We start from the raw sequence: 22,464 nt of genomic DNA on the forward strand, positions 1-22,464 counted from the left end.
CAAAGGTACAAGAGAGTCTGTTCAATGGTACATGACCACAATGTACCTGTGAAAAAAAAAAAGATATGTTCTTACAATATCTTATTAAAGCTATTAAAAATATGTAACACGTTGAGAAATTTATTCTATCTGAGAGCGAAGAGATGACACTTCAAATATATCACACAAATTGGGGGAAAATACTGAATTTAGCCCCAAAATTTCGAAAACATTAAATGTTTACAGGTACAGCGCCTTCCCTTATAGTAAACATGTACATAGTAATATATATATATATATATATATATATATATATATATATATATATATATATATGTGTGTGTGTGTGTGTGTGTGTGTACTAAAACTATATATATGAAAAAAGGAAGTGTTTATATTTAAAACGTATTGCTAAGTATTGATGAAGCTGACATGATCGTAGATTTGAGAATAAGAAGAAAACTGTCACTAAAAGAAGGATAAAAATTAAAATCACAAGTTAAAAAAAACTTTTTCAAATGTAACTTTTTCCTTGTTTTGTTACCATCTTTTCCCCTTCCCTATTAGCCAGTCTGTGACATTGTTTGAAAAATTAGCAAGAGCGTTTCCTGAATGTTCTAAATGCAGCAACTTTCCTTTCTCCACATATATGTATATATTTTTTATTAATTAACCATTAGGTTCTATTCGTCACTGCTGTACGCTTAAATATATTAATGTGCAAATATATGAAATTTCATTATTCAAGTTCTAATGGAATTGTGTAATAGTATTGGGGGGTAGAAGAACTCTTACATAAGTAAGAAGGGAGCTATTTTTTAATTCCATACAAAAATCTAAAACGGTAATTTTATTTTTAATCCCTTACCTATAGAAGCCTTCCTCAAACACAATCAGATCGACTTTAGTCTTTATTTTTTCTTTTTAATTCGAGGTACCCTCGTGTTTTAACGTTCAAAAAACCGCCCATGAAAATAACATGGCGAAGTTTTTCATAGTTCAATATGTGCAATATAACGAACTAGAAACAAGATATCTAGCGTACTTTTCTACGGATTAAAACAAAAATTGTTTGCATAAGTTTGTTAGCTCCAATAATCGTACGAAAACACAAAACGACGAACGTTCAGTTAAAAAAAAATAGTAATTCGTTAAACAGAATGATACATTAATGTAATTTAAAGCGGCAGCGTTGGAATTTTTAAAACATTTTACCATTTTATTTGCGGGTGAACATCAGCGGGATTAAACAAAAATTTCAAACTGGCGAAGATTTGATAATTTCAAAAAAAAAAAAAAAAAAATGTAGTCATGTTCCAAGATACGTTCTATATATTTTTACTTACACATGCTGGAACTACGAAAACTAAGAGGGAATCATGTGGGAATATATGTGTTATCATGTCCTGCCGAACATGATTTTTGACTAACTTCTCTCCCACCTTCTAGAAACTTTTGAAAGTTTTTACTGTATGTATGAAGATGTTTCCTGAGAATCATAATTTTTCAGTAGAGCTTTTCCCGTGCCATACAATGTGTGTTTTATTTCCAAGAACTTCAATTAAAGCTGCCTCCACATTTTCCCCACAAAGGATTTCTACATTTATGGGTCAATAACTGCCTCCCCGATATTGAAAAAGTACTAATCCCATTTTCAATCTGATGGAACATAAGATTTTTCACATGTGTAAATATGTCTGCTGCGAAATGTGTACTCTGATTATTTTATTTTCTATTCATTATTACATATCAGTTTTTCACTGGGACGTATTCGTATATGTTTTCAACGTAATATTTGGCGCTTAGCATGTAAAGTTCTTCATATTTGTGCGTTAATATGTATTGACATATCTAACCTTGGAATAATTCCCTAACGCAGCACAATACTTGAGACGTTTCCCTCTTGTATTTATTCATGTGTGTGTTGCAAAATTGAACTGTCAAAATCTATTTTCAAACTCCCGACACCAGTGTGGTTCCCGCTTAGTGTGTTAGCATGTGATTCATATATGAAATCTTATTAAATCATTCCTCATATCTACGTATAGAGTTGATTTCTTCTACGTATTGACATGTGTTTCGCAAATCTGGTTTTTCATTACATCGCATTTTAAACTCTTTGCCCGTATCACGCTTGCCAACTGTACGTACAAACAGATGTTTTGAAGAAAAATATGTTCGTCTAACACCTTTTCCACATTCATAATATTAGTAGTTGTTCAAGTGTATGCGTCACCTCTGGTGCTTGGGGTCCCGGGTTCGATCCCAGCCCCCGCCAAGTGAACTTTGTGGTGGACAAACACCGTGTGCGTGGGTTTTCTCGGGGTTCTCCCGTTTCCTCCCACTTTCTTCATTCCACCTTTTCATTCATTACTCATCATCACCGTCTCCTTTAGCCTAACCGGCATAACCGTGGGACGTAAAACTTAAAGATTTCATTTCATTTTTCAAGTGTATGCAGTATCCTGTATGCTTTCAAACATGAATGTAGACTAAATTTTATCCTTCATATTTGGCATATAAAAGTTTTGTCTAGTATCTTTTAACGTTTGCTTTTGCAAATCTGAAATACGACTAACTATTTATCCACTATCTTTGGATGGAGATTTTATGCCTGTATGTATTAAAAGGTGTCTTGTCAAACCTGAACGAAAACTAAATCTCTTTCCACACTCCTGACAGATGTGGGATTTTTCACCTGTATGTATAACCATGTGTGTTTTCATATTCGAATTTTGTCTAAATCCTTTTCCGCATACTTGACACGTGTACGGCTTAATACTAGTATGTATTAACAAGTGTTTGGTTAAATATGATATAGAAGAAAACATTTTTCCACATTCATGGCAAATCTGAGATTTCATACCTGTATGTACTAAACTGTGTCTTGCCAAACCTGAACGTAAACTAAATCCCTTTCCACACTCTTGGCATGTATGCAATTTTTCATCTCTATGTTTGAACATGTGTTGTGCCAAATATGATCTTTTTCTAAATCCTTTTCCACATTCCTGGCAAGTATGAGTTTTTAGACCACTATGGAATACTAAATGATTCGTCAAATCTGAAATAGAATTAAACCTTTTTCCACATTCTCGACATGCGTGACTTTTTTCTCCTGAATGTACGAACATGTGTTCTGCCAATTTCGAACTTCTAGTAAATCCTTTACCACATTGTTGGCATGTGTTCGTATGCATTACCATGTGATTTCTCAAGTGTGACTTACGTCTAAATCCTTTACCACACTCATCACAAATGTGAGGTTTTTCATCTGTATGGGGCAAGTGCTCTTTCAAACTTGAAATACGGTTAAACTTTTTTGCACATTCTTGGCAGGTATAAGGTGTTGCAAACGAATGTATTAACATGTGTCTTGCCAAATCTGAACTTTGTCTAAATCGTTTTCTACATTGTACACATGAATGAGGTTTTATACCTGTATGTATTAAAGTATGCCTTGTAAGACTTGAACGTATATTAAAGTCCTTTCCACACTCTTCGCAGGTATAAAATTTTTCACCTGTATGTACTAACATGTGTGTTCTCAGATGTGATTTGCAATTAAATCCTTTTCCACATATCTCACATATATGAGCTTTTTCAGAGGTATGTATTAATTTCTGTGCTCCGAAAGTTAACCGTGGATTATGTCTCTTTACGTCCTTTTTGTACGTATAGTTTTCTTTACTTTTATGTGATAAAATATGGGTTTGAGTAAATCCTTTGTCGAAGTCGTAAAAGGTTTGAGATTTAATATCTAAATGAGAAATTAGTTCCTTTCGTGTAACAAACGTCTTTCCTTCTCTGGGTAGAGCATCCTTACGGCACCTATAAAAAAATCGAAATAATTAATGGGAACCCCAGATAAATGCAAACGCTTACATATAACACAAAGAAACATGTATAATGCACGTCAAATGTGAGCCACTCTCAAGTATAATACTTTATCTACCAGAAAATAAATAATTGGTAGGAATTTTTACTACTGCAACTACAAAAAAAAAAAAGCTTCTATAATGACAAAAAATAAGAAACGGTACAACAACTTTTTTGTCTTGCACAAAATACGGCCTTTCAAGCAGTATATCAATCTCTACTATGTTTTTAATGTGTTCTGAATAATTTTAGATAATAAACTTTAATCTATACTACGATCTTCACGTCTATTGATATATAACCACGTAGTTAGATGTCATATATCTCTATCACCTCTTCGAAATAACTACATTTGAGAGACGGTGGGTTTTTAATTCCTCGTTATTTCATCTAATTATAAGAAATATTTCATATTGTGATTGCAAGATACGAAGCTGAGGAAATAAGGGCATACATTGCCCTGTTCGTCTCCCTTAGGTTATTACTGTTAGTGGATTCTAGAATTTCTAAGATCCTTGTTGTTGCTCTTACGTCGCTAATTCGCAACACACAAAAATAAGTGTACAATGGTATGTTTGCTTTTAACAAATATAATTTAAATTACTAATAACCGGATGTAATTCTCTTCGAAGAAATCAAAATTCTATGTTGGAATTTTAACCTTGCTAGTGCAGGATTTGTCAATGTCTCTAGAGAGTTATACGCATCGTGGAAAACATCAGTGCTTATTTTTTTCTTTCAGTGGTTATACTTTATTTCTTTTAATATTCAGATTGCAGCATATATCTTTTTACCCTATTTTTACTTTTAAAGTAAAAAAATTAACAGTAGGTTGAAAAGATATATGCTACAATCTAAATATTAAAAAAAATTAAAGAATCATGATGTACATTACATTGTACATAAAAGAAAGGAAGCGCAACTCTTTGAAGCAATTACGTAATATGCTGACTGTCTCATTTTAACTGGAATTTGTCATGTAGCATTTACTAAAATGGGAATTATAAGGAGAAGAGAAGGATGGTTAAAACTGTACCTCAAAAATTATCATTTTTCCCTATTGCTTAATACTTGAGCTTATCAGTTAGAACAAACTATTGTGTGTACCAATGTTGTGGGAGGTACTGCACTTAAGAAGATGAATAAACTGAATAATATTACTCAGTAAATAAACTTGATATCTACCTTATCTGGCAAAAGCTCAGAAAATAGGTAAATCGTACACATTTGAAATTTACACTACGGTTAATGACGCCAACGCAAGAATCTCCTTTCTTTCTGCTTAACTACTTTACTGTCACTAGAATGAGTGTCTTACGAGTAACTGGAGAGGTTTAAAGTGTTCACCCGAAACAGAATTACAGAATGCAACCGAGTGGATTTTCTTAGGGAGGTGAAATTTGCCACATAAAATCAATATTGAAAAACAGTGTGAAAGTGAGAGATGAGAACGAGTTATCTCGGTAGTTCTCTTAATATATAAAATTACCATAAAATATAAAATTAATATGAAGTATGCAGACATCCATGACGCATTTTCTGACTTTGTTTGTTCATTACAATTTTGCTAGCAAACATGAACTTTTATGAACACTGTTTTCATGCGGATGTCATGAAACATTATTCACCTGCGAAACCATACATCTTAAACACAACATATAGGCTTCTTTTAATATTCTAACATAAGCAAAGTCTAAACACTTACAAGGTCTCATGACAAAAAAAATTTAAAAAAAACTTCTCAGGCAAAGGAAACATTTTCATATTTTTTTCACATAATGGGATTTACCCTTTCCTAATATGTACTTTTACTTATGTTGAGCGTTCTACTTCTGGGGAAAGTATGTCATTTATTCAAACTCTTTCTCCGTAAATCATATTCATATTACATGTTTCTTTCACGCGTAACTACACTAATATATCCATGGGACATTTTCTGAATAGTTTTTATTAGCCATATCTACGTTATTTTAACTGTTTTTTACGAGATATAACATTTAAAACACAAGCTTGATGGACTAAAAATTACGTGATACTGTATGCTTAATTTTGACACGAGCACTCAATATTTACAAAAAACCTACAACGCTGGAACAAAAAAGGGAATTCACATCTAAAACAAAACTTTACAAAATGCTTTTTCTCCCTGCTTTACCAACTCAATAGGAGAAAAATTATCGATCTAGAACATATGAGGAAACAAGAGAACAAATTAGGCGAATCCAGGTCCCGCCTTATAAGAAAGACTCAATATTCCAGTGTCATGTGACACGTGATGCCACACGTATCGCCTAGCTAAGGAAAAGCGAACACCCCGAAAACTCGCTCTCTTTTACGACACCTTTTCAGGGATGTATTCGTTCCTTTTATGAGAACTTTTTCAACCCCTAATTAACATAACAGAGATTACATAAACACGGGACTATTTTCGCAACTCCTAAATACGAAAGGCTAAGACCACCTTTTTGTCCGTTATGTAACATACCCTAGGAATGTAGTCGTTCCCATTTACGACTTTTTTTCAACCCCAAAGTAACATAGAAAAAAAATGACATAGAACTACGAAATAACAGTGTTAATAAAAGAAAATGACTTATATTCAAACCCCTATTTAACATACCAGAGACCGTTATTTCTTTACGGTCGCAGGGTTCTATAAACATATATTACAACCTCTATTTAACAGAGCAGAGACTATGAACCGTTGGCAGGGGTATACCATTTATCAACAACTACGTAACAGCAGATATTACACAAGAAAGGCTACATAGTATTATAGACTCTGAGCACATTTTCGAACCCTGTTTATCACAGCAGAAGTTGAATAAAGGGGGTTCGACAACGTGGGAAAACTTTTGGAATGTGCCCTGGGCACTGTTGCTATGCTGGTATACGTATGTTCATTTTCTTTGACCGCTACCAGCTGTAGAAACAAGATGAAACATGCCTTTTCTTTTTCTTCTTCGTCTTCTCGTCTTGTGTTGGGTAGTTATTTGAACACGCAGTCCCGCCCCCTCCTGTGAAGCTAAGAACAGAAGTTTCTCATAGCATTTGGTAGCTATTTTGGACGCCCGCACGACCTCGTTCCTCCTGCGGAGATAAGAACGAAAGCTTTTTTATAGCATTTTATAATGTTTTAACAACGTAGGATGAAAATTTGCTTTAACTCATCTTTTTCGTCTTCTGGTCTTGTATTGGGTAACTATTTTGGACCCCTGCAACAACTACGAAGATCGTGATTTAATCTTTGATCGAAATTATCTTAGCTGCTAAGGAGGCAGTTGCTATGTGATATAGTATTGTATATGGATTGGGTTGTACCAATGATAAACATCATGTCGGTGGGTTTTCACGAGTGTTCGTATTTAGTAGCGGAAGGGCGAGCAGATGGCACAATGGCAGAGCGCTTACAACTGGTGCATGGGGTCACTAGCTCGATTCCCAAACAAAGTAGGCTTATGATAAACAGTATTGTGTCTGTGGGTTTTCACTGCCTATTCCCATATTCTCATTCTACGAGTTTGTCAAACATTCATTTGCCTTAATCATCCATCAGCGTTAGCATAATGGGCATAATCATGGGACGCTAAACTGAAATATTTTCTTTACAACATCGGCACTATTTCATGCATGAATCAACAGTTTAAACTGTAATACAAACAAATGAAATGCGTTTAAATTTCAATAATCTCCCTCCCGATCGAATTCAGGTCAACGTTCACCACAACTCCGTGTTGGCTATTAGACCACCTTGTAAGGTTAAAACAAGAATAATTTTTTATTAGTAGTTGTCCTATCGCCTTCCGAAACCTTCGCATTATTGTACGTTGTATGTTAAAATTGCTTAACTGTACGTTCCAATTGTTCACATTTAACTTTTTAAGTTTTTTCACTAACTTGCGGACATAATGCACCAACTAAAGATACATATGCGTACTCTCAAGGAGAATCGAACTCAGGGAGGAAGTAGAAATCGAAACATAATGCTCCCTCACCGAGAATCGAACCATTACTTTATAATGGTACTAAAGGTAGACGTAATAATCAGAATAGTACTGGACTTAATTTATCCGAGTTTAGTAGCTTTTTTAACTTACCATTTAAGATTCTGTCCACAAAATCCGGCTTCGTGGGAGCTGTGGTATTAAACATAAAAAAATGTTTTCCTTTCAACGAAAATCGAGATTGGACTATATGTATAAGACCTGCGCCAATCACTAGAGCATCAAATTTTCAGCGATAATCGATTAGCCTTGGGTCCCATGTAATATAGTATATAGTATTCATCGTTCGAAGCCCCTCATTTCGAAGCGCTATAATGTTTTGAAGTTTGAATGCTCTCTCTCTCTGTCTTTCTCTCTTTCATCGAAAATCGAACCCAAACCGCATGTAAATAAAAATGTGTTAATGGGTATGTGTATAATCCAACTCCTTAATGCTGAACAAACCAGTATTAAAACGTAAATAAAGAAATATGCTTTCAACGCGAAGAAAGTGAATGACGTGAGAAGATACCCCCTACTTCGTGAAAATTAGAAGTTGTCAGAACTGCGCTGAATTATAGGGACAAGCGTGATGAGAACCGTTAAGTTATTGCATACATACACCTTTGGCTTACTTACAGTGATAGCATAATCTGAGACAATTTTTAAGAAACCTTATTCTTCAGAATGACTGGCATTAATAATGCTGCATCAGTAAGGGGGTATATGAAAGCTCATGCAGTTGATGAGATGCCTCTTAATAAGATGTTCTCGTCCTTTTCGTCAATTTCATGTAATGAAAGATTAGTTAGAGGTTTTTATGCTAATCTCTTGTTGTATCACGTTGCAGGAAGAGAGTGTGTCTGAAAGAAGAAGCAGAATGCAATGCCATAGCATTTTTGGGTGCGAACGACTAATAAACATATCTCGCTTTGAGAACTGTCCTTATCATAAAATGAACTGTGATAACTCCATTTATTCACAGAGAGGTATGACGGCGTTACGAATAACTTTGCTTGATATTTCAAATTCTGTAACAATGTTATACAATGCTTCCCACATAATTGAGTAGTAGGCCTTTGTCAATTTAATAAATAATTGATATGCCTGTATATAGCATTAGCACCTTTTTTGACTATTAGTTTAGTTGTAAAATTAATGTAATAAGTCCTTTTACTCATAATGAGCAAATTCTCTTATTAACTCTCCGTTGGCTTACATAGTTGCAAATTTCATTATTTATGCAATTCAGCTTATTCTTATTTCGTTTACAATTTACTTTCTATGTGGTAAAAGAAATGGCCTCTGCTCGTGTGATTTGCCAAGATATCATGTTTTCATAATGAGCTCAGGAGAATTGATGAGCTTGAAATTTTCAATTCTCCGTGAATGGGTTAAATTTTTATGTCTAACGTAAGAAAATGCTTCGTTATATCCTCAAAGTTGTATTGGGTATCTATTTTGGACCCCCACCGAACCCCCGTCCCTCCTGCGAGTAATTGCATGAACACGATGCATTTTCAAATTCGAGACGATACACAATCATTCGACACTTATGGGCAACACTAGTTCACCCAAATTTTATATCTGAAATACTGTTTGAATGTTACACGAGACATGTATAAAAACTATAAATTGATAAAGTAATTCTACAAACACGATGAATAACATTTACCAAGGTTTAAAAATACACTAAATACTGTGCATTACACTACAATAATAAATGCGTCACCGTCTATATATTCCTTTATCACACCCTTCGTGGACCACTAATAAAGCGAAAGGATACTGATAACATCTGTGGGGGATAAATATTATGTGTGGAGCCTTTCTTGGGTTTTTCCAGTTTCCTTTCACTTCCTCTATTCAACTATTTCATTGTCAATATTACCGTCTTCTTTAGTCTATACGGTATAACATGGGACGTAAACCTTGAAAATTTTCATGACATATTATTTCATGAAACCACCGCAACCCCCTACGTATTGTTAATTTAAGTGTACGCTTTTATTTAATTTGAAAATTAAAGATCTTAATTAATTAATTAATTAAATGCTTATTACGTTTACACTATCACCATACTTTACTAATCATGTTCATCATTGAAAAAATACAATCCTTTAACTTATGATTTGATTGTGTTGATTTGCCTTTTAACGTCCTATTCATCAGCGGCGCTATATGAGATGTAAGTGTACTACTGCTAGTTAACGTAGAATCCAAACCACAGGAGTTCTCAGAAGAAATCGAACCCTGGATCTCCCACGCTAAAGGAACGTACGCCAACCTCTAATCCACGAGGCAGATCTCCTTTAACTTTTATGTAAGGAGACTTACGGGTAGATCACTTTGCACACTTTTATTGGTACGTCATGACAAAAGATGATGCCATCAATAAAAATCTATTTGATGAGAGAGAGAGGGAGAGAGAAAGAGAGAACTATTAGGTTTCGAATTGATCTTGTATGTGTTTCAAGAATTCATGTTCGTTTTTAATTATTTTTTGATAAGATATTTATACAACTTCTACAGGATGTTCTAATACAATGCTGTTGAATAGTAATAGGAGAACAATGTTTATAACCTCCAGACTAAAGTACACGTGTAATTACTGAAAGTGAGTGATTATGAAAGAATTAATGAAATAAAACGTGCAAGGAAACAGGAGAATTTTAAGAGAACCCGTGAACACGATACTGTCATTCATGAATAAAACATTATCGTAAGTTGGATTTCTCACGTATGAGAGTGCTTCGTGAACTCGGAGACAAAATAAAGTAAATATTAACAATTTATGTAAACTTCTCCAGTCAGAGAAAAAGCACGAAAAAAAGTTATGAAGCTTCATATCTCATATTAATTTTGTTTAATACTTACAACGTGGGACGTGAACAAGAATTCATATCGTTGAGGGAGGTGTCCACTTTAGACAGAATTTACAGAAAAGTAAGAAAGTTAAGGAATGATGGGGGTAGGACTTTGTACACACCTTTTCATCACAACAAAAGAACAGGAATGAACATGAATTGTACCTCAAATGTTGTGTACGGTCTGGGTTTCAATTCCAGCTCCCGTCAAGTGAACTTTGTGGTGTACAAATATCGTGTGTACTTGGTTAACCTTTATGTTTCTATTTCGTAGAGATTTTTATAACTTCTTCTTATTCGAAGATCCACAAAATAGGTTATTTCTTATTTAGATGTTTCTTTCGTCACTCCTACTCTTTGTTTTAAAATCACGTTCACATTTGTGTCTAATAACTACGGAGATTTAAAAGTCGAAACAAAATGTACAAATAAAGGGATTGAAAGACTTGCTAGGAAGATTTAAAGCTGATACCTCAAAATACTATTCTTCGGGAAAACTAGTATTTCCAACGAATCGAGAAACTTCTCGGTAGTAAAAGATGCAAGTCTCGAATCGACAAGTATATTTTCAAATTCAAGATGATAGAGAAACATCCGAGACTAGTAGGCAACACTAGTCATTCAAGTTGAAACCTAAAATTACTATTACTTGGGTGAACGAGTATTGCCAACGAAACGAGAAACTTCTCGGCACGAAAAGAGGCAAGTCCCGAATCGACAAATAAATTTTCAAATTCGAGATGATACAGAAACATCCGAGACTTATAGGCAACATTAGTTCACTCAAGTTTTAGATCTCAAACAATGTTTTAATGTTACACGAGAGATGTATAAAAACTTTAAATTGATAAAGTACTTGCACGAACATGATGAATAACAGTTATCAAAGTTCAAAAATACACTGACCACTGTGCAATACACTAGAATAATATATGCATCACCGTCTATATATTCTTTTACCACATCCTTCGTGGTCCTCTAGTACAGCGAAAGGATGCTGATAACTTCTAGATGAAATCAGGACAAAAATTTTGTACTTAAATTTCCAAAACGAGACCAGGTGACAAGTATTGAGAATGGAGGCGAGATAGAATACTTCGAGAAGCAAGATCAGACGAGGCTTCCAAAAGAATTATGAGGAGGTCCAGTGTTGGAGTGACCTTCATGGTAGGAGTCATAGAAAAGCGATCTATTCTGTTTCCACTGTTATATTCAGGCAAAAATGATTCTCAAAATTCGGATGGTGCCCGCTAAATCATATAATATGGCAGCCCTACTTGGAAGCGCAAGACATCACATACAATTTTTGCTTTCCATTCTATATTTCTATAGTTCTCTCTTATGGCTTATTACGAACCTTCATATAGTTCAACACTTAATCTTGTTTTCGTTAATAATTACTTATCATATCACCTCGGAAATCGATCTCACGAACAAGGTAATGAGACTTTTCTAAAGTGCTTGTTACTTGTGATTACGAGGTCAATTCTCTACGAAATACGCAAGATCTTGAGGGTTCTCTCGTTTCGTGCACATCATTATCATCATAATATTTTTAACCTATTATATATAATAATTCTTCGATAGAGTGTCTACATTGGAAATCGATATCGGAACATATGTTTTGAATGAATAGAATGAAGGAATGAAGGATGATAAAGAAAACAAAATATTATAAAATGAAAGATACGTTAATTTTGAATTGTTATGTATGTATACAAGGTACGTTACTTCATTGGTAGAGCGTTATCTTTGCTATTAGAGATGTTTGTTTTGTCCCTCTTTAAGTGAATAAAAAACAAACTGTCTTCCTTGCTTTGATTTCAAAAGTATGTATGAAAATGAATTTGAAGATTTCAGGGACATGGTAGCTCAGTGCTCGAATGCTCATCTATGCCATTAGAGATCTGTATTTTCTTCTTGTTTCATTCGAGGATTCGTAGTCAAGAGAAAAAAGTTTCTCCCTTCATTTGAATTGTGAAAAGCTTTTTAGCTTAGTTAGATTATATTTTAAAGAGAGATGCTTGTTCTTGTCTGTTTAACTTTATAAAAACAGTCTTCTTTAGTTTAATTAATAAATCATGTATTTGTAAGACACACGTTAGATCATTGGTAGAGCGTTCATATTTGTTCTCTCCAGAAATCTTAATTAACTCTTGCAAGGATATGTGTTTAAAAGTAAATACAGATACATCTGAATGCATGGAAGTTAGGCGGGATTGTAGTAGTTCTGTACAGTATTTTATGTATGCGTTAAAATACCTAATAATAGTTCCGACAAAATGGTTACTTTCAAATGTTTAGGATCAGGTGGATATTTGTATTAACTGAAAGCAGGGATTTCATGTTATTAATCAGTTAGAAATTTTTTGTCATCACAATTTCTGTTAAGGAATTAGAAGCTTAAAACATATACAAACGATAATCATACCTATTGTGCTGAATGATTGATCACTAACTGAAGGAAAAACGCAGACTGAAAGTATTTGAGGACAAGATTTGTAATCATATTTCTCTCTTTAAATGATCTTGAACACTGTTTATGTATGTAGGTAAGGTCAATATTTCTTCTTCAAACTTATGTTATCTTACATTTGTTAATCAGTATTATTTCTTACTACGAGAACGACACGTTCGCTTCTCGCTTTCATTGTCTGTCTTTTTTTATTATTGCTCTTATGATGACAAAATACTGCAAGTTATTTTGTTCAAGTGTCTAGTTATTTACAAGTAATACGTATACTAATATTAGCAACGTATAAATATAAGATTCTTGTTTGATCACGACGGGATGAGGGCACAATAAGCTGTGGATTCAACCTTGGGGATTCAGGTTCGATTCCCGATGAGTCACTCAAACGAAAAATGTTAAAAATTTTTTTAGGGTAGCTGAACGGAACCTAACATTCATATTTCGGGGTGCGTTACGTTCTCTGTATCAAAATGGTTTAATTCAAAGTATTAATTTTCCTTTCTCCTATGGTCTTCTCAGAAATTGTTTCGAATATTAACTCCTCAAATCTAGATTGTACCATTTTCGTTTGATAACTACGTGCTTCAAAGAATTTGATGTCACTTAATTCGTGTCTGCTTTGAATACAAAGTTTCCATGTAATTAGCATTTATTCTTTTTGTTTTCATGAACTAATTAATTTAGATCTATATCCGTCATAAATTCCTTTGCAAAGAAGGGAAAACTGAAACTGATCGCTTACGAAATACTATTCCTACGTTAAAATAAACTTACAGAGAAGTCGGGTCAGTTATTTCAAGTCGAGTCGCGTTTCAAAAAAAACTCGTTCTTGAACACCGTTAATGAAGAATGTATGTAATATAAAATAAAGTATGGCTGCAACCGAGGACAAATTTGTGATACCGTTTCTAAATCAGACAAAATTTAGAAAAAATTTCAAAATGTCGATGGCTGGGTTTCAAACTTCCCCAAGATCCACCTTATGTCCACAGCAAATGAAGAACAGGGTTGGGGATGAGTCGGGCTAAACTTGGTTCGACTCGAACCGAGTCACTTTTTGAGGACGAATTTTAATCGTGCGACGATGAACTACGAACTAAAGACCTCCGCAATTTAGAAGTAAACGCACATAGTCTCCACTGGCTACACTATATGTAGTTCTGTAGATATAAGGCGTACAACCCTCTTGCCCGGAATCACGAAGAGTTTTGTTACGGCAGTCCATACCGAGCCACCGTGCCCCTAAGTGAACAATAATAGAATTGAAAAATGTGGAACGAAACAAAAAATAGAATATTTGAGTTTTACGTCCCACGTTTATGCCGGCTAGGCTAATGGACACGGAGATGATGAGAAATGAATGAAATGGTGGAATGAAGAAAGTGGAAGAAAATGGGAGAACCCCGAGGAAATCTACGCACACGGTGTTTGTCCATCACAAAGTAGTCCATCACTTGTCGGAACAGGATTTGAACCCGGGACCCCATGCACAAGAGGTGAACGCTCTACCACACAGCTACTGTGATCCTTCGAACGAGAGATACAGCAAACTACACTACTCATACAATGATTGTTTGACAGCTCATGAATATGTTAACCGTAGAAAAAAAACCTCTTAATCACAAATAACAATTAGTTTAGAAAAGTCACATTATCTTGATCCTGGGATCGATTTCTGAGGTGGAATGATAAGTAATTATTCAGAAAAAAAGAAATTTCATGTTGAACTAAGATCTAAAACTTGAGTAAACTAGTGTTGCCTACAAGTCTCGGATGTTTCTGTATTATCTCGAACCTGAAAATGTACTTGTACATTCGAGACTTCTCTCTTTTTGTCACGAGAAGTTTCTCGTTTCGTTGGCAATACTATTTCACCCAAGTAATAGTATTTTTATGTTTCAACTTGAATTACTAGTGTTGCCTATGAGTCTCGGATGTTTCTGTATCATTTCGAATCTGAAAATATACTTGTCGATTCGAGACTTGCATCTTTTACTACCGAGAAGTTTCTCGATTCGTTGGGAATGCTAGTTTCCCCGAAGAATAGTATTTTGAGGTTTCAGCTTTAGACCTTTCTAGCAAGTCTCTAAATCCCTGCATTTGCACCTTTTGTTTCTACTTTCATATCTCCGTAGTTATTAGATAAGACACAAGTGTGAACGTGATTTTAAAAAAATAGGGTAGGAATGACGAAAGAAACATCTAAATAAGAAATAACATATTTCATGGATCTTTGAATAAGTTAAGAAAAAACTATGAAATAGAAACAGAAACGTTACCCACGCACACACAATGTTTGTGCACAACAAACTTCATTTGACGGAAGCTGGAATTGAACCCGAGACCGTACACAACATTTAAATTACAATTCATGTTCATTTCTGTTCTTCGTTTGTTGTGATGAAAGGGTGTGTTGAAGGTCCGGCCTTCATCATTCCTTAGCATTCCAACTTTTCTGTAATTTTGTCTAATGTGGACAACACCCTCATTGAAATGAATTCCTGTTCACGTCCCTCCTTGTAAGTATTAAACAAGATTAATATGAGATACGAAGCTTCATAACCTTTCGTCCATTTTCTCTGGCTGGAAAAGTTTACATAAATTGTTAGTATTTACTCTATATTTGTTCCGTGTTCACGAAGCACTCTCATATGTGAGAAATCCAACTTACGATAATGTTTTATTCATGAATGACAGTATCGTGTTCATGGGTTCTCTTAAGATTCTCCTGTTTCCTTGCACGTTTTTTTTTTCATTAATTCTTTCATAATCATTTACTTTCAGTAATTACACGTGTACTTTAGTCTGGAGGTTATAAGCATATATTCAACAGCATTGTATTAGAACGTCCTGTATAATTTGTATAAATATCTTAGTAAAAGACAATTAAAAACGAGCATGAATTCTGGAAACACACACACAAGATCAGTTCGAAACCTAATAGTTTCTCTCTCTCTCTCATCAAATAGATTTTTATTGATGACATTATTTTTATTTGTTATCATGACGTACCAATAGAAGTGTGCAAAGTGATCTATCAGTAAGTCTCCTTACATAAATGTTAAAGGAGATCTCCCTCGTGTATAAGAGGTTAGCGTACGTTCCTCTAGCGCGGGAGAGCCAGGGTTCAATTTCTTCAAGAGAACACATGTGTTTTGGATTCCACGTTAATTAGCAATAGTAGAAGTACATCTCACGTAGCAACCCTGATGAATAGGACGTTAAAAGGCAAATCAACACAATCAAATTATAAGTTAAAGGGTTGTATTTTTACAATGATGAAATGATTAGTAAAGTACGATGATGGTGCAAACGTAATAAGAATTAAATTAATAAATTAATTTAAATCTTTTAGTTTTCAAATTAAAGAAAAGCGTATAATTACATTAACAAGACGTAGGGGTTTGCGGTGGTTTCATGAAATGAAATGTCATGAAAATTTTCAAGTTTACGTCCCATGTTATACCGTATAGACTAAAGAAGACGGTAATATTGACAATGAAATAGTTGAATAGAGGAAGTGAAAGGAAACGGGAAAAACCCAAGAAAATTTGCACACAATATTTATCCAACACAGAAGCTATCAGTAAAGTTTCGTTTTACTAGATGTCTACGAAGGGTATGATAAAGGAATATATAGACGGAGATGCATTTATTATTGTAGTGTATTGCACAGTGATTCGTTTATTTTTATACCTTGATAAATGCTATTCATCGTGTTCGTACAATTACTTTATCGTTTTATAGTTTTTGTACATGACTCATTTAACGTTAAAACAGTATTTCAGATATACAACTTAAGTCTAGAATAATTGTGTATCGTCTCGAATTTGAAAATGCATCGTGTTCGTGCAATTAGACGCAGGAGGGACGAGGGTTTGGTGGGGGTCTAAAATAGATACCCAATGAAACTCTCTGAGGATATACTGAAGCACTCTCTTGCGTGAGACATAAAACTTAAAACATTCACATATGATTGAATATTTCACGCTCATCAATTCTCCTGAGCATACTGTGAGAACATGATGTTATAATAAATCACACGAGCAAAGGCCATTTCTTTGATCAAATAGAAAATAAATCGTAAACGAAATAAGAATAAGCTGAATTCCATAAATAATGAATTTGCAACTAAGTAAGCCAACGGACAGTGTAATGAGAGAATTTACTCATTATGAGTACAGAAATTAATTATAATAATTTTACAACTAAACTAATAGTCAAAAAAGTGCTAATGCTATATACAAACATATCAATTATTTATTAACTTGAGAAAGCCCTACTACTCAATTATGTGGGAAACATTGTATAACATTGTTACAGAATTGAAATATCAAGAAAAGTTATTCGTAACGCCGTCATACCTCTCTGTGAATAAACGGAGCTATTACAGCTCATTTTATGATAAGGACACTTCTCAAAAACGAGATATGTTTATTACTCGTTCGCACCCGGAAATACTATGAGATTGCATTCTACTTCTTTCACACGCACACTCTCTTCCTGCAACGTGGTACAACAAGGAATTAGCATACACACTTCTAACTAATCTTGCATTACACGAAACCGAAGAAAACGACGAGAACTCCATGAGCTCATCAACTCCATGAGCTTTTATAGTGATCGAATGCTTTTACTTTTCGCATCTTCATACAGCCCCCTCAGCTACTGCAGCGTTATTAAACTAAAATGCCAGTCATTCTGAAGAATTAGGTTTCTTAAAAATTGTCTCAGATTGTGCTATCACTTTAAGTAAGCCAAAGCTGTTTGTATGGGATAACTTAACGGTTCTTCTTACGTTTGTCCATACAATTCAGCGCAGTTCTGACAACTTTTAATTTTCACGAAGTAGGAGGCATCTTCTCACGTCATTCACTTTCTTCGCGTTAAATAATATTTCTTTATTTACGTTTTAATACCGCTGTGATCAGCATTAATGAGTTCGATTATACACATACCTATTAACACATTTTTACTTTCATGTGGTTTGGGTTCAATTCTCGATGAAAGAGAGAAAGACAAAGAGAGAGCATTCGAACTTGAAAACATTATAGTACTTCGAAATGGTGATCTTCGAACGATGAATATTATATACTATATTACATGGGACCCAAGGATAAACGATTACCGCTGAAAATGTGATGCCCTAGTGGTTAGCGTAGGTGCCATACATACACTCCAATCTCGATTTTCGTTGAAAGGAAAACATTTTTTTAAATCGTATTAATCGTAAGTTAAATCGTAAGTTAACAAAGCTTCAAAACTCCGATAAATTAAGTCCAGTACTATTCTGATTATTACGTCTACCTTTGGAGCATTATGTTTTGAGTTCTATTTCCTGCCTGAGTTCGATTCTCCCTGAGAGAGTACGCATATACATCTTTAGTGGGCGGATATGTCCGAAAGTTATTGAAAAACTTAAAAAGTTAAATGTAAACAATTGGAACGTACAGTTAAGCAATTTTAACATACAACGTACAATAATGCGAAGGTTTCGGAAGGCGTTAGGACAACTACTAATAAAAAATTATTCTTGTTTTAGCCTTACAAGGTGGTCTAATAGCCAACACGGAGTTGTGGTGAACGTTGACCTGAATTCGATCGGGAGGGAGATTATTGAAATTTAAACGCATTTCATTTGTTTGTATTACAGTTTAAACTGTTGATTCATGCATGAAATAGTGCCAATGTTGTAAAGAAAATATTTCAGTTTAGCGTCCCATGATTATGCCCATTATGCTAACGCTGACGGATGATTAAGGCAAATGAATGTTTGACAAACTCGTAGAATGAGAATATGGGAATAGGCAGTTAAAACCCACAGACACAATATTGTCTATCATAAGTTTACTTTGTTTGGGAATCGAGCTAGTGACTCCATGCACCAGTTGTAAGCGCTCTGCCATTGTGCCATCTGCTCGCCCTTCCGCTACTAAATACGAACACTCGTGAAAACCCACCGACACGATGTTGTCCATTATTGGTACAACCCAATCCATATACAATACTATATCAAATAGCAACTGCCCCCTTAGCAACTAAGACCATTTCGATCAAAGATTAAATCACGATCTTCGTAGAGGGGGCAGGGGTCCAAAATAGTTACACAATGAAAGACGAGAAGACGAAGAAAAAGAGGAAAAAGCGAATTTTCTTCCTACGTTGTTAAAACATTATAAAATGCTATAAAAAAAGCTTTCGTTCTTATGTTCGCAGGAGGAACGAGGTCGTGCGGGGGTCCAAAACACTTACACAATGCTATGAGAAACTTCCGTTCTTACCTTCGGAAGAGGGGGCGGGGCTGGGTGTTCAAATAACTACCCAATAAAAGACGAGAAAACGAATAAGAAGAAAAGGCATGTTTCATCTTGTTTCTACAGCTGGTAGCTGTCCAAGGAGCATGAACATACGTATACCACCTTAACAACAGCGCCCAGGGCACGTTTTCGTGAGAAAATTTCTGAAACTTTTCCCACGGGAATGAACCCCCTTTATTCTACTGCAGAGATTTGACCAGGTATAGCAAAACTTTTTCTGACAGTACTCGTTCTCTTTTCCAATCCCTTTTCTTGAACTCCTATATATCAAAAATATAGCAAAAATACGTAAAACTATGAACACATATTTATTTTCGCAACACAACAAAAAATACTAACATAATGGGAGTGTATATATTGAGATAACATTCAGAACTTAGACCTCACAACATTGAATTCCCTATTTTTGTATTGGTCCTTTATAAAAATAGTATGGCATCTTTTTTCAGTCAGAATATGTTATTGTATTGATAAGGATCTTGGTATTGTTTAAAATGTATTATATTAAAATATTTTTAAAAAATTCTATTTTTAATTATTGTTTATTAAATTGCAAAGGCAATTAATAAAAATAATTTTAAATAAATACCTCTCCCATATATTTTTTTGTAGAAAAGTTATATGACGCCCTTAATAAAGGTGAAAAACTTCCTGAGTTTAAGGCCAGCGGAGTAGCAGAACAAGAAAATGATGAAGAATTAGTAGTAGTAGCAGCAGTCGCACAAGGAGAATAATTAGTAGTGACAGAAGGAGAAAAATGAAAAATTACCGATAGCAGCAGCAGTAGAGAAAGAAGAAGATTAGCAAATTTCACGTAAGCAGTGTTATCCAAGTTCTATAACTGTAGCTTATGTGGGATATATGCCCTTTCATGTCAGTTACAATTGATTTGTATGAATATTGGTATACATGGGTTCTCGAACATGCGATTACGAATATGGTGTTTGTTTTTATTTACATCTAATAGTTTATGTGTGATACACCTTTCATATCAATATTAACCGATTTAGATGAAACTTGGTATACGGGGGTTTTCGAACATGGTGATTATGAAATTGATATTTACTTTAAGTCTTACAGTTTGTATTTATTGTATTTCAGAAAAATATTCATTTGTATGAAATTATTATTTTTTCTTTTTTCCAGGTTCTATAAAATTTCAGCGTGCTGACATAATTACCAGAATTCGTGTATAATTATTAATTTATATTTAGAACAAGCGTATGTTTATTAAATTTATATTAGGTTGTTAAGAATTAAATAATCATTTTGTTATTTAATGTTAATAGTAGTGACTATGTTGCCAAAGTTGTTCTTGTAACAAGTGTTATTTCCAAACTATAAAAATGACCACAAACTGCGTTAAAAGACCTAAACTTGATAATCAAACTATACCAGAACAAATTGTATTTAATGGTATTTTAAAATGCTTTATACTTAAATCAAGTAGTCTTACAAAGATAGTGTTTGCTTTTAAATAATAAGAAATAGGAATTTATCCAATTATTAAAAGAAGAGCAAGAAAAATTAATCTTTTAAAGTAAATTTTTCGTTGGCTACAACTCTTTTTTTTTAAAAAAAAAAAACAGTTGATTTAAACCTGTGTCAATTTTATGTTAACAGCAGAAACGAAATTATTTTAACTACTACTGATTTGAATGGTATAATTGAAAAAAAATGTAATAAGATTTTAGATTAGCAAGAAACCCGAGAAATTAAAAAATCACGCTGATCTTTATGTGCAGAACCTAATCATGAATCAGAAATTAAAATTAATAATTATGATGCATTAGCAGTGTCATCTTGTATGAACAGCATAGACAAATTAGGTTTGGAGACGGAAAAAATATTAGAAAGCAAATTTTCATTTTAATACGTTCTATGGACTTTCCTAATACTCCACAGAAAAATACCCCAATATCCCACGTGAGCAACCACCTGAAATGACGTCAATATGGCGGCTACGCAAGTACGACTACTTATACTTATACGGTAATATCTCTTCACAGTACTGAGATACAAACTTCCTCCTGGTCACAAATTAAAGATAAAGCACCGTTTAAGTGATTTCAGCTAATATCGTTCGCAAGGGTTGCCGCCATTTATAAATATAGCGGTTATTATCAAAAATATTTATTTTTCTCATTTCATTTTATTTGTTTTACAGTAGGTTACTATGAAGCTATCAGATATATGGAAAACACTTCGAAGTAAACGTTACAGAGTAAAGTCTCACCTTTCTAAAGATCCCAATATTATTTCTGTATCTTAAAAATTAAGCAAATTAGTCCACTTTACGTAGTGCAAGGTATTGAATTTTAAGCACTTAGATTACGCTAAACATGTAGGAATATTTTTACAATTAAAAGCGGAAAGACGTTTGTAATAGGAATTTAAAGCATTTTTAAACCACTGAGACTCCTGAGAAAATCGTCAAAAATGGCAGATGGGCAACCACCTGAAATGACGCCACCAATATGGCGTCAAGCAAATACATTCACGTATGCTTATACGATATCTCATCACAGAACTGAGACAAGAACGTCGTTCTAGTGCCAGTTAAAAGTACGTGATTCAAATGATTTCAATTAATATCGCTTTTGTGTGTTATCGCCATTTCAAAATATGCTGGATACTATCTTAAAAAATTAGTTTACTACATTTCGTTTTATTTATTTTAAATCAGGTTAGTATGAATCGTTGAGTTGAGTTGATTTTAGTTTAGCGTCCCTTTCAGCAGCGAGGCTATGAGACGTGGACCCACTGATTAACGTGGAATCCGAACTAGACGAGCCCCCGCCGGAACCAAACCCGGGCCTCCCACGCCAAAGGCGCGTACGCCAACCGCTTAGCCACGAGGGAGCTCAGATTAGTATGAAACTACCACATACATACATACATACCAAATATTTTTAGTATTTTAAAGTAATACGGATATCGCTAATTTAATTGGCTTTGTAATGACA

At 34.2% G+C, this 22,464-nt stretch overlaps 1 protein-coding gene across 2 annotated transcripts in view; it reads right to left on the reverse strand.

The window, feature by feature from the left end:
- Positions 1 to 378: 378 nt before the first annotated feature.
- LOC145674844 (uncharacterized) overlaps positions 379 to 22,464 on the reverse strand; it is a 39,500-nt gene continuing 17,414 nt past the window's right edge. For both annotated transcript variants that reach the window (XM_081745072.1, XM_081745071.1), the window contains one exon: positions 379 to 3,810. In XM_081745072.1, coding sequence (XP_081601198.1) covers positions 3,802 to 3,810 — 9 coding nt within the window. In that variant the 3' untranslated portion in view covers positions 379 to 3,801. The remainder of the gene's footprint in view (positions 3,811 to 22,464) is intronic.

This window comes from Thermobia domestica, chromosome 18 (assembly GCF_964235325.1).
Source record: "Thermobia domestica chromosome 18, izTheDome1.hap1.1, whole genome shotgun sequence".
NCBI lineage: Eukaryota > Metazoa > Arthropoda > Insecta > Zygentoma > Lepismatidae > Thermobia > Thermobia domestica.